Raw genomic sequence first — 13,165 nt, forward strand, 5'->3', positions numbered from 1 at the left:
CTTAGCCAAGTCATGCCATGACATGTGGCAAGTAAAGAAAAATCGAAGGGAATTTTTAAGTGCCTTTAATTGACCTCACCATTTTTATATTTCCACGAGTTATTGATCATTGGGCATTTTAACAATGATTGCTTGCTTGCATGTTCCATTATTATCCATGAGAATGAGAGGTTGATCGTACCCAGGGATTTTACTATTTGAGCGTGACACATTTTTCCTTTGACAAGGGCCAATTGACGTACACCCCCCAAAACCTAAAAAAAAAATGATGTACCGATAAAAAAAAGGGCCCATAAAAATATATAATAGATAGACAGAACGTGATCGTGGTGCATACAGTTCACATGATTTTTTTTTCATGAAAAAATAAAGCAACCAAGGAAAATCAGTTGTATGCCAAGCTATTAATGAGTTTTTCAAGTTGGATTATGGCACAGAAGCATAAGAAGATGAAATTTTCTGAGAAGGTGTTTTGCTTAAACTTGAAGGATTTGTCAATTGAGGCGTAGTTGATGGAAGATGGTTTATCTTCGGCAATGTTACTGTGAAACCAGAATCTTCTATAAGCTTAGCCCTTGCTAAGGTCATTCATAGGATTCTTATGCCCCTCTTGGAATTCCCAACTTCTCTACTCTGTTCACTTGCGACCTCTGTTCTTCCAATGTTAAACAGCCTACGATTACTTGACTTCCTCTCTTACAAGCAACAACTGTGTCCAATAATTTTTCTCCGCCTGAGTCCACGCCGATATCTTCACCTCCAGCCATCTCATCACTTTACATTCTGTTTTGCCTCCAATTGATTGGAAGCCAGCCTCCCCCTTCCGACAGCGTGCCGACAAACCCAGCATGACAATCTGAATTATTTTATTTAAAAAAAAAAAAAAAAAAAAACTTCTATGAGATGCTCCAAACAACAAAACATCAGGAGATCCTTCTGTTCCAGATACCACCTTTTCTGGTTTCTACTGTGATCAAAACAAAAACAAAAACAAAAACAAAAACAAAAAAATATGAAACAAAATCATACATCAGTACAGGACAACCCTGTCTGTGCCGCTACCAACCCAACCATGTCCACGAGATTTGTCCCATACACCGAAGGCCTGGTTGGGTAAACCCTGGTCTCTTTATTTATCCTCGCCGTAAGGTCTGTAAACCTTGCATTTAGCCCAACGCATAAAGCTTCATAAGTTTTTTCATGCTGTTCTCAGCAGCGCTTCCGTGATGGCATATCCAAGACATTAAAGCATCTCATCAGGATTCTATCTTACGACTTTATTTATTTCTTTTTGAAAAACCAGAGGAATGTTTGGAATCATTTTATAGAAGTGATGAAGGGAGTTGGTGAAACCGACATAATCTGTCATGCGTGCATATCAGTGAATTTAAGAAAATAATGACATAAGACCAGCATGAAAATAAGCATCTAAATAGGGGTTGATCTTATAAAGCCTCTAAAGAAAACAAACAAAGTAGAGAAAAAGGTCCCTAAAGAAAACAAACTAGTAGAGAAAAAGGTGCAAGAGAAATAGAAAGCTCAGCACTTGAGTCATGAACAACTGCACCTTCCATCCTCTCCAACAACCAAAGCAATTACTAGAAAGCGAAGCGAGGTAAACAACATAGATTTGCATCGTACCCTATTTATAATTTATTTATTCACATAAATCAGCTCAAGTAATTAACCATCCATGGCCATCTCAAGCTCGGCCGACCAGCGGCTCGCGGGGGAATGTATACTCCGGTGTGGCCGCGACGCTTCTCTGGAGGCGAAGCTGCTCGTAGAACCTCCTAATGAACTCCTCCGCCGCCCGATCCACGTATCCGTCGGCCTCCTCCTCCTCCCTTATCGGGAACGGCGAGTCGGTTATCCTCAGCTGCCGCACCACCGCCGGGCTCCTACCGAAGCTGCTCCAAATCGGGGCTGGTGAGGGTGATGCCATTAGCGACTCCGTATCCGATTCCTCGGAGTTGAGGATCTCGAAGGCCTTTGCGACGGCGGCGACGTCGTAGTTGTAGAAGTCGTGGCGGTGGCTATGCTTTCGCTTGGCGGTGAGGAAGGAAGGATGGGCGGGGGTGTTGCTGCAGCTGAACTCCACCTCCCGGGGGTTGTAGTAGGAGAGGTTGGGATCCAAGGACCGGCAAGAGAACCCCGAGAAGGCAGAGGCGTCGCCGTGGTGGTGGTGGTGGTGGTGGTGATGGAAGGTCATAAGGTTGCCGAGGGCTTTTCCGGCGATCTTGCCGCGGTCGAGGAGGTGGTGGAGGTCCAACAGCAACAGCTTGCGCTTGGAGATTCCCTTACGGATCATGTAGTACACCGCCCGTACGATCTGCCACAGCCGCTTGGCCACGCTTGATTCCATTGCGACCGTGTCGGTCCCTGTCCTTTCTTCTATCTCCGTTTCTGATACTGGGGATTTTTGAAAATTTTCAGAGAGAGAGAGAGAGAGAGACGAGAAGGAAGAAGAGAAAAGTTAATGCGTTGGTTGGGTACGGGTGGAGTGGGGGGAAGGGGGAGGGCATATAAAGAGGACGTAAAGGGAAGGAGACCGGAAAAATATGGGGGTGTTTATTTTAATATTTAGTGGGAAGAATGATGATAGAGAAGGTGACTGAAGATTTTTTTTTTCTTTGGCAATTATTGATTCGGAAATTACTATAAAGTCCTCAATCAACAGAAGATCCGAGACTGAAGGAGCTCGAAATGACTGCTAGATTGAAACGTGGAGGATAAACATGGAATATTAAGCTTAGTGGATTTTTAAGTTGATCTAAGACAATATTTAATGGAGACATTTGCATGTTTAGAAAGGAAGCAATGGGGCTTTGTGGTAATCAAGATCGGTTGGACTGCGTCAATGGGTGCGTGATTATGAATTTCTGACACCTAAGAGGCCACGTGGCAAGAGGAGGGTACGTGGGCCCTTTTTTTTAATGTGACGTGTACAGCTTGGCGTGTCCTTAATTTTTAAGAAAAGGTTTTTGAGCTGCTGCTTGAAGTGGACCTCTTTGTTTGATCTCCAGCGCGGTTCAGCCAGCCCATCGTCCCGATCCTATTATTAGAAACTCCCTCACGGAACACAAGCTGTACACAATATTTGATAAAGAATTGATCAACAATTTGGCAGCCAATAAAAGCTATCATTAGGAAAGATTAAAAATTGAAAGGTAAACCAACTAATGGCATACACGTATCCATACGATCATGACCGTAAGCTTTCCATAAAGAATTCATGTTGCCAGATTTCAATGTTTAAGACAACTAGCTAGCTACCTAAGTAATGAACTTGCTCTTCTTGATGCAGACAAACAATCAGGTCTGAAGCTGAGTCAGAACTGAGAAAATCGATAAAGACAGAAGCTAATGGGATAATGATAAAGAAAAAAAATGAAATGTCCACGGCACTCTTGTAAAGGAGCCTATTCACCAAAAGGATAGTTATAAACTATAAGTCGCTCAATGATCCCTTCAAATGGATCTGATATTCTATCCTTAAGGATGGCAATGGATCAAATATAGATTATGATCAATATACATATATGTCTCATAATTAAAAACTTCATATCCATGTCCATCCAAACTCATCTCACGTCGGGTCAAGAAGAAATGCAGATCGGATCGAATCAGATTGACTATCTAAAATGGATCAGATCAAATTGGATTAGATTGGAAAGAAACCCATCATATAAATATTATAAAATAATTATAATTTTAAAATAAAAATTTAGATTAAGATTATATTAGATCGGATTCAGGATGAGACATGTAATTATCCAGACCAGAACCAAATCCGCTTCGAATATTTTTTTAAAATCTACATCTATCCCGAGTTCTAATGAGATCAGATAAAATCTATCTTATTTGGATTGGACCAAATCAGATATCCTATGGGTTGGCTAAAATTACCGTCTCTATATATCCTCAGTTGATTGCCACTAATTCATCGTCTTTCTGGGACCCTAATCTTTTAACTTTCAATCATAGAACTTGCAAACTATCAATTCAACACTGGTCATCAAATAGCTAACCCTATATATTACCAAAAAAAACAAATAGCCAACCCTATAGACCACTGCAGAGGTGATCCTATGCTGATTAGGATTGGAAACTAGTTGGGTCCGGCCGGCACTAATCAGACCATTTGACCGTCAACATTGGCTATTGCGCCATCGTTGAGATGCATCGAAAAGTGAGGACACAAGATGCACATTAGCAAACATACGTTTTTGCTTAAAAAAGTGAGGCCACAAGATCCATTAGACATCAAAGATCTGATGAATGTCTGATCAACTTGCTCTCATTGTGATTAACGATAGATTGGTAATGTGCATAAAATATGAGCCCATTCCTTGTCTTGCACCTACTGTACTCTTTATGCTTTTCTCAAGCTAGTTATAAAGAGTTACGCTTGAAAACAAGCTTATTGAGGTTATATTCAACTCGCGATTGAAACCAGAATTAGAATGGTGTAGAATAGGAGTTGGAATGGCCATATCCTTCAATATGTTTGGTTCATAACTGGAATGAAAATTGGAATTGGAATGAATTTTGAATACTAAAGCCGTAGAGATTGGATTTTGGAAGATTGCAGCATTTTCTTTTTTTTTTTTGAATCGAAATGAAAATAATACCTTCCTCCAACCAAATGATTAAAATGGTAGTCATTTATTTCTATCCTTATTCTTATTCTTGTTCTAGAGTCTAACTCTTTCCAATCAAACACACTCTGAAGTGCTCCTGGTATGGTTTAAGGCCATATCGAGAACTCGCTATTCATCATCATCTTCCTCTAGCCTGCTCTCCGTGTGCCACTCATAATAAACCCCAATAATGATCTATGTTGGCGAGAATCTGCAGGACTGTTGCTGAAAGTTTATCCGCTAGGAAAGCTAAAGCAGTGCCAGCGGAACCTTGTGTATTATGCAAGCCATTCTTTCCCGAACTAAAGCAAAAGGAAGACGTACCCTATTGTCCCACTTTCAGAACAGACACAAAGCAAGAGAGCACTCTTTGAGACGTAGGCCAGTACCTCTAACTTAGAACTATTTGAGTGGATAAGCAATTGAAGTCTCTCTTTCTCACACAGCTAGATGGGTGATCCCACAACTCCACCATAGATGCATTATATGCTTCTAGAAGACCAGAACTTTATATAACAAGGAGAGAGGCTGCCTCAACTTTAGGCTCCTCCTGGTAATCTCTGGTGAGAAATATTCAGGTATGATTAGAATATCCGGTCATGATTCATGAAATTTAGTAGTTCGGTTCATTATGAGAAATGAAAGGATGAACGATTAAAGAAGGCATGTCCTAAGGAGCATTCCTCCAACTACTAAATTTGGAAATACAAACAGTATTAGTGTCTAACTGTTTGCTTCCAGGACCCGAGGGCTTTTGATTCTTTTTTCAAAGTGAACTGGACTAGGGTTTCCAAGTATATTAGCCCGGAATGCCCTTCCTAAGTGGTGATCTCTTGGGATATCTTAAACAAACTATTCCTCGAGAGCACTTTTCTAAAAGATGGACTTGTAGCTGTTCAGTGAAGCAATCTACATCAACATGCATTATTTTTATCTTTAATTTTTCTATATATAATGCAAGGGCGAATTCCTTTATATCTTGCTCTTTACCTGAGTGACATTAAATTATCTGCCTGAACTCTTTATATTGGATCTGGTAAGATACTCCTCTGCTTTTTTGGTATCTCAATCCACACAAATGCCCTAAACTCTGTAGCTTGGGGCACAGTTTTGTTAGTTCCGCACATAGACTTTGTTGTCTTGTGAAAGTGGCCCGCCAGAATTACTATATTATTGGGGGCGGTTCACCAGTGCGCCGACAAAAAAGAAGAAGGGCAAAACGAACAACACCAATAGTCCACTTAAGTGTGCCACCAAGAGACTCTTGTGCCATAGGGTTCCTTTATCTGCAAATGATCCAAGGAGGTTGAAGTGGCCAGCCCGCACTAGCTCTTTTTATTACATTGAATAGAATTTGAGATAACAAAATAAATTGTAAATAGTGATTCGGTTAGGAAGAAGAAAGATTTTTTTCAACCTGCTCAACTCGGAACTCTCAAAAGAAAAAGATAAAAGAAGAGGAGAATTTCGAAAGTAAAGATTCAAGTCCCTTTTCTTTCACTTTTTATTTATTTTTTTATTGATTAAAAATGAGGTATATGTCCTCTATTTGTAATAACGAGTTTTGTCTTCATACAAATTGGATCAGATTTCTCTTTTAGTTCCAAAAGAACTCTTTTATTTGAAATAGGTGTGCTTAGTAAAAATAATCTAAAAAAAATTAAAACTCTATCGGGAGGTAGATCTCAACTTCTACATCAACTCTTTCTTCTGTTGCTCTATCAGATTTTTTTTCGGATTAAACGCTATGCTCGATCAAAGTTTCATCTAAAAGGAAAATTTTTGGACTGATCAGTTCGTTTTGGGATTCAAATGAAAAAATTTCATCTTAATCATTAAGGATATCATCTCTTTAATGAGATGATATCATATCTTAGATCTCGAAAAATTATCTAATTTCAAAAAATAGATCATTGAAATTAGACGTCCTTTTATCAAATTATGGCCTTCAGATATTTGACTTGCAAAATGACTTTTTGATGTGACGGATCTTGCTCCTGAACTCTATCCAACCTTAGCCATAGTGATCAAAATGATCCATATCAATTTGATGATCCTCTTGATCAAACAGATGGGGCTAACTCGAAGTATCTTAGCCACGATACTCCCTAAGCAAATATAGAGTACTAAAGAATATGGATTGGTTGTGGAGGATTGGAATATTTTTTTTTCCCTCTGGAATCTGAACAGAAATAAAATCTTTCTTGACCAAGCAGTTGGAATGAGATTCACTCATTTTTGATCCTATTCTAGAGTCCAACTTCTGCTAATCAAATATGCCCATAATGTTGATCATACGAGGAATTAGAAGCTGAAGTTGTCCATGGTCAAATAAAATCAGTTCCTACTTGCTATCATGGTCCAAAATTAATCCGGTTTGAAACAACATAAAATCACACACATCCAAACAGAATTGATTATGTTCATTATGCAATTCTAGATTATTTAAAATTGGTTTAAGAATGCCATCTTGCAAGCATTTTGGAGCCAAGAAAACTCAATCAAGAGGGAGAGCAGGAAAATTGGACTAGATATGACTGCAAACTAACAACAAGCCATATGACAGTGAGATCCTTTAATTATGCAGTTATAAGCTGAGATGATTCTGCCACAGATGTTGTTATTGATCTTTTGGTTTAACTTAATACAATCCGGATGTCATGCCTCCCATTTCATCCCAAAAAAACAAAAAAGAAAGAAAAAAAGAAAGAAAGAAGTTAGTGAGAGTCCTTTAGATGCTTGATGGGCATTTTCTGAACGTCTTCACCAAGTTTTGGAGGGCAAGATGGCAAACCTAATAAAGCTTCAAAGTAGGAGCAACATCCAGTTGGCCTAAGCTGAACCACATTAAAACCAAGAGGGTCCACAACCCTCATACGTTCTCTAAATGAAGTCTGTGTGATTCTCGCTCTTTTGTGTGGAGTGGATTAAGATTTATCAATGGGCAGGCCAATTAACAGGCACCATGAAAAGGAAAAGGCTGAGTGAAAAAGAGGGCTTAATTATTGATTAGGCAAGTTGGACGGCAAAAAAGTTATTGAACGAAATGCTTTTTAACGGACGCATGTCTCACGAGCCCTCCATGTGGACCTCTCATCCCTCCATTCTTGGACTAACATCACAATTGTACTCGATTACTTCTAAACATTGGAGACCTCTCTTATTTCATGTCACCATCTTGAAGAAAAGATCTAATGGTTCTACTTTATTAGGCTAACTAGTGCATAAAATTTCTGGCTAGATCAGATCCACTGTTTAGCAAGTGAATCAGTTCGATCATAACCAACATGCATAAATATATCTATATCACTCTATTTTTATTTTGAAGAATTTATATTTTGCACCACATGCACCATGTATGCATCACATCAATTAATGTGCTATTCTTACGGGCTTTCATTCCTTATATACTCATCTTGATGATTTATCTAAAAAAATACATGCATGTGATTAGTATGATGCACCGTCATATGATGCACATGATGTATGATATATATATATACACACACAAACATTTTAGGAATATCTTTATGCATGCTGGTTCCTTGTTGAATGCACAGTGCAGGATATAATTTGGTCCAATCAACATCTCGGACATTAAATAAATAAATAAATAAATAAAAAGGGGTGGGATTCTGTTTGGGCCATTTCAGGGACGCGTGTTGGAATTGGGTATCGCTATCTATTGATCATAAGGGATGGTGCGAGATGACAGTTTTTTTTTTTTTTTTGAGGAGGGGTTGGGGGGTTGGTGAAAAATTGGCTGCTCTTCAAGTTCGATAAAGGTTAAGGCCAGTACCGTAGCTTCCTAAACGGGCCATGTTAATTTCGCTGAGGTGACTTTATTTGTTGGCACCTTTTGGCAGTGGATCGGATTGGGCTTCGTGTTCATGGCATGCGCACTTCTTCCGATCGCCAAGCAGGACAAAAAAATTTCGTTCTGCATCGTACATCATGCAATTCAATTTCCGTAGCGTGCAGTCATAGGATTACGTACACACAATATCAATTAAAAATATAGTATATAATAAATTAGATAAAAATTTTATTTTATATTTTAAATTAAAAAATAATTTTTTATTAAAATTTAAATTAAAAATAACTTCCCATTTCAAACATAAATTAAAAATAACTTCTCATTTTTAATTGAAATAACCGTTATACCCTTGTATTCTCGTACGATTATACAATAAGATAGTATTATTTTACAATAATACAGTACTGACTTATAATAAAATAATATTATTTTTTAATATCGCAGTATTGTTTTATAATACGTAATGCAGTATCGATTTATAATAAGACAGTACTATTTTTTAATATCACAGTATTATTTTATAGTACGGCAGTATTGTTTTATAATAAAATAATATTATTTTATAATAGTATCATATTGCAATAAGATAATACTATTTTATAATAAGGTAGTATTGTATTATAATAAAAAAGTACTATTTTGTAATACTTTAACATCATAACAAGACAGTATTATTTTATAATAAAATAATATTATATTACAATAAGACAGTATTATTTTCTAATATCGTAGTGTTGTTTTAGTGTTGGTTTATAACTGCAGGGATAATTTGATCATTTATATCAATTGGGGAGTTGCTTTTAAGTGAAACTCAATTGGGGAGCTACTTTTAATTTTAATCTCAAATGAGGAGTTTTCACTAGTTTATCCTAAAATATACACCGTAATCGTCACTTTTTTATTCAATAAAATTAATTTATTTATTTTTGTTAAGATCGAGGAGTATGTCTAGACTGTGTTATTCATCTAGAATTTTATAAAATCATTAAAAAAAATATTCTCTGTACTGTGCATGTGATATATCGGCGCATGGCACCAATTATGGCTATTTATTCCGATGAACTCTTTTTATCAAACACGTATTTTAGAAAAAATTATTGGTTAGACTTATTCTATCGTATAGGCTTCGGATCATTCAATAAAATATCATCATATTATTTAGTGATTTAAAATTTTAATTTTTTTAAAAAACATGCATAAATAAAAATAATTAAAATACATAATTAACTATGATTAGTCATCTCTAATCTAAGTTTAGCTAGATTTATTTTAATCAATAATTTTTAGTATATTAGTGCACCACTATAGGAAACGATGGCTGTGATTGGTGCCTTGCATGGCAATGTACTGAATAATTTCTCCGGCTTTGGTCACGTCACCATCACACCAAAACCCCATTTGATGAAGTCAAGGATGATGGTCCCCATAACTTTCGTAAAGCCTCCATTTATGTAAAGGAGTAACGAGCTCACGTCTGGGGACTGGCTGCAAGTCTCCAACTCGCAACCGGATGAGGCCTGAGGTGAGGGTGAGACAAGCGCAGAGAGATTGACCAAAAAAAAAAACCGGCATGAGCTGATCCAGTTTGGGCTGAGTTCAGATCCAACAGGTTTTCATTTTGGATACTACATGATGAATTGATTTGTTCCAGATTCTAAGGTAAGGATCCTAATAGAGATTTATTTAGGATCATGATTATTGGTGTAAATCTTTTAAGGATAGTTAGTTTAGTTTTCTAGTAATGCCAAATTGAATTGTGAAAATTAGGATATGCTGGAGCTGAATCATGAAAAAAAGCGATATGATTTAATCTGCAGGATTAACCAATACATTGAGACGAATTGAAGAGTTTCAAGTCAATTCCGGTCAAGTAGGACCTAAAATAGCATATATTTGTATCTCTTTTATAATCTTCGCATTTATTTTTGTATGTTGAACATTTTCTCATAAAAAATCACTATCATTTATAAAATTAAAGAAAGAAATGCACGATTGATGCTAATCGTTGTTGTTAAAAATTATTTATCATCACACATAAAGGTGGATCTAAATATAATAAACGGACCTTTCTCTAAAATATATTTTTATTTTATATATATATATATATATATATATATATATATATATATATATATATATATACACTACATAATACTTATCCGATCAACAAGTAGATATTCGAAGTGTTAATTAAAATTATTAAATAATAAACAGATATGTGCATTGACCTATCCCTGTGATGGCTTTAATGCCCGGTTCATCTCTGTTCCGCACCTAGATACCGACTAAAACCGCACATCCAGTATACAGCTTTCTTATGTTTACTAAATTCTTGGCCCAAAGGCCCAGGATACACATGTCCTCAAAATTAAGTTGTCTATTAGTTGGATCTCTTACCATTGGTTCATACTTTTTTTTTTTTGGGTAGAATTATTCGTTCATACTTTAAATCACTGGCTTAAAACATCTTGCGCTATCAATGACAACATTTTGAAAGCAAGTTATACCGGCACTTACGGTAATCTGGAAAATATTTGCAGGTGTCACGTAGAAATGCTAATGGCACCAATGTCACGATGTGACTCAAGAGCTACATTTTATACTCTTGCTTCAGATTGCAAAAGTTTCTAATCCAAGTTTTTCTTTCTCCGATGACCGACTCAGAGAGCTCTACAAACATTAGTCAGCGATTAAAAATTGCTTTCCTCTTTTAAAACTAGCCTAATGCAAGAATTGTCCAATGATTCAAGTCCATCTTATTCCAAACAGAAGCAGATGAAGTACTTATTCCTTAGCTTATATGCTTTTGGTGAAAAAGGTGATGCGGTGCACAATTTGAAGCACATGGGCTGTTGCTGAAGTATTTTCCACTTCTAGAGTCTAGCCCACGCCTCCAACTAGAGTATTAAATTTCATGTTCAGAAATACTTTATAAAGATTTCCATGTCCCCCTCTGCCCTCCGCTGGTCGTAGGCTAGGGTTGGACGTTAAAAATATCAAATTTTAAATAGATCCTACCCGAAATCTGAGTAAAAATAAGTATATTCTAAATCTGACGTCTAGCCCATGATCAGCTCTGATCCTTTCCCAGCTCCCAACTCCCTGATGCATATGGCTCCAAAGTTTAAATGGTTGTGAGTAGTACTCCTTCACATTACTTTAAAGGTAAAAAGAAAAATAGTCAATCGAAATTCTCAACTCGCATGACACCTCTATGTTGAGCCCCGACTAGTAGGTTAAGGTGTGAAATTTATGAAGGTTTGGCGGAAGTAGCAATATAATTATTCAACTCTAAATGCATATATTTCCGTAAGAAAACTCTAGTTGAAAAAAAATATTTGCATCAATTCCAAGAGCCAATCTAGAACTAATACGAACAAACCTGTATCCAATTCAAAAAGTTATACCGGTTATCTCGATTTGAGAATAAGTCTTGCAAATTAGTGGCTTCTCCAAATTTGTGAACCATACGATTGAATCCAATTTTAGTAATTGTAAACCAGCCATCATCAAACGACGGAACGTTGCTTACTACTATGTAGGTAAACCTAGAGCAGTCTCTTCAAATATACTGAAAGGTGCATTTTGATGAGTATGAAGTCTGCATTGCTTGTGCAATTCTAGCCATCAATAAAATATAATTTTGCATATCTTGAGCATTTCCGATCGAGATGACCTATCTCTTAGTCTTCTTCTTCCCCACTTTTTTTTTTTTTTAAGGAAAATGCGTGTTGGTTTTGATCTAAAATATTGAATGTATTTGGTCAGTTGTAAGCACCTGGCAGAAAGGGCCTTCTGCGAATTCCATTAGTACAGAATCGAATCATACCACATGTTAGTGTTTGAAAATTTATTCCATCCATTCTACGCAGACCTGAGGGTCCACAATTATTCCGCACTGCTTTGCGTAGCAAAGCTGAAAGTTTGTGGGCTTTGGATGCACAATCCGTGAGAGCCCGGAGAAATATTTATATCTCCGCCATCCTAACAGCAAGCGAGGATTCACACGGCAAATCCAAAGCCATATAATAAAGACTGGCTTTTTACTTTGCGAGCGCATTGAGCTCACATGTTACGGGGCCTACCTAGTGCTATCACAGCCTTTGATAGCCACATACCCACTTTGATTAACTTGTCGACAGGTGCATCTGCTCCACTTCCTACTCGGATTGCTCCACTTCCTACTCGGATTGCAATCGAATCGGACGCAGGTGGGATACTTATATGTTCATATTTTTTTATTTTTGTTTAACAAATGTAAATAAAGATATTAATATTAGTCAGATATAAAATTTATATCAATATTTATTTTAAATAAAAAATAAATATAATAATCACAAATATAAATATAGATACAAATCAAATAATTAAATTTTATGATTATAAAATTAAAATATTATTAAGTAAATCATAAATCAAAATAATAATATGTTAATATGATTATATATATATATTTAAAATTTATAAATATTATATAAAATTAAATATGTGAATATGATTGACTAGTTAGCTATTTATATCCATATTTTTTTATAGATATTATATAGATATTAGTCAGATATTAAAAATTATATCTATATTCAAATACATTCGGACATGAAGATGGAGCTGGATGGAATAAGATCCAATTCACTTTCACTTATAAGGGTGAGAGAAATAGGTATTGGTTAGGTGCACAAAAAATTATTGGTTGGATCTGATTCAA

General features: G+C 36.4%; 1 protein-coding gene across 1 annotated transcript; it reads right to left on the minus strand.

The window, feature by feature from the left end:
• Positions 1 to 1,343: 1,343 nt before the first annotated feature.
• Positions 1,344 to 2,512, minus strand: LOC105040539 (uncharacterized). The gene has a single exon (XM_010917103.4). The coding sequence runs from the start codon at positions 2,363 to 2,365 to the stop codon at positions 1,703 to 1,705; it is 663 nt and encodes a 220-aa protein (XP_010915405.1). The 5' UTR covers positions 2,366 to 2,512; the 3' UTR covers positions 1,344 to 1,702.
• Between the last annotated feature and the right edge of the window lie 10,653 nt (positions 2,513 to 13,165).

This window comes from Elaeis guineensis, chromosome 3 (genome assembly GCF_000442705.2).
Source record: "Elaeis guineensis isolate ETL-2024a chromosome 3, EG11, whole genome shotgun sequence".
Taxonomy (NCBI): domain Eukaryota; kingdom Viridiplantae; phylum Streptophyta; class Magnoliopsida; order Arecales; family Arecaceae; genus Elaeis; species Elaeis guineensis.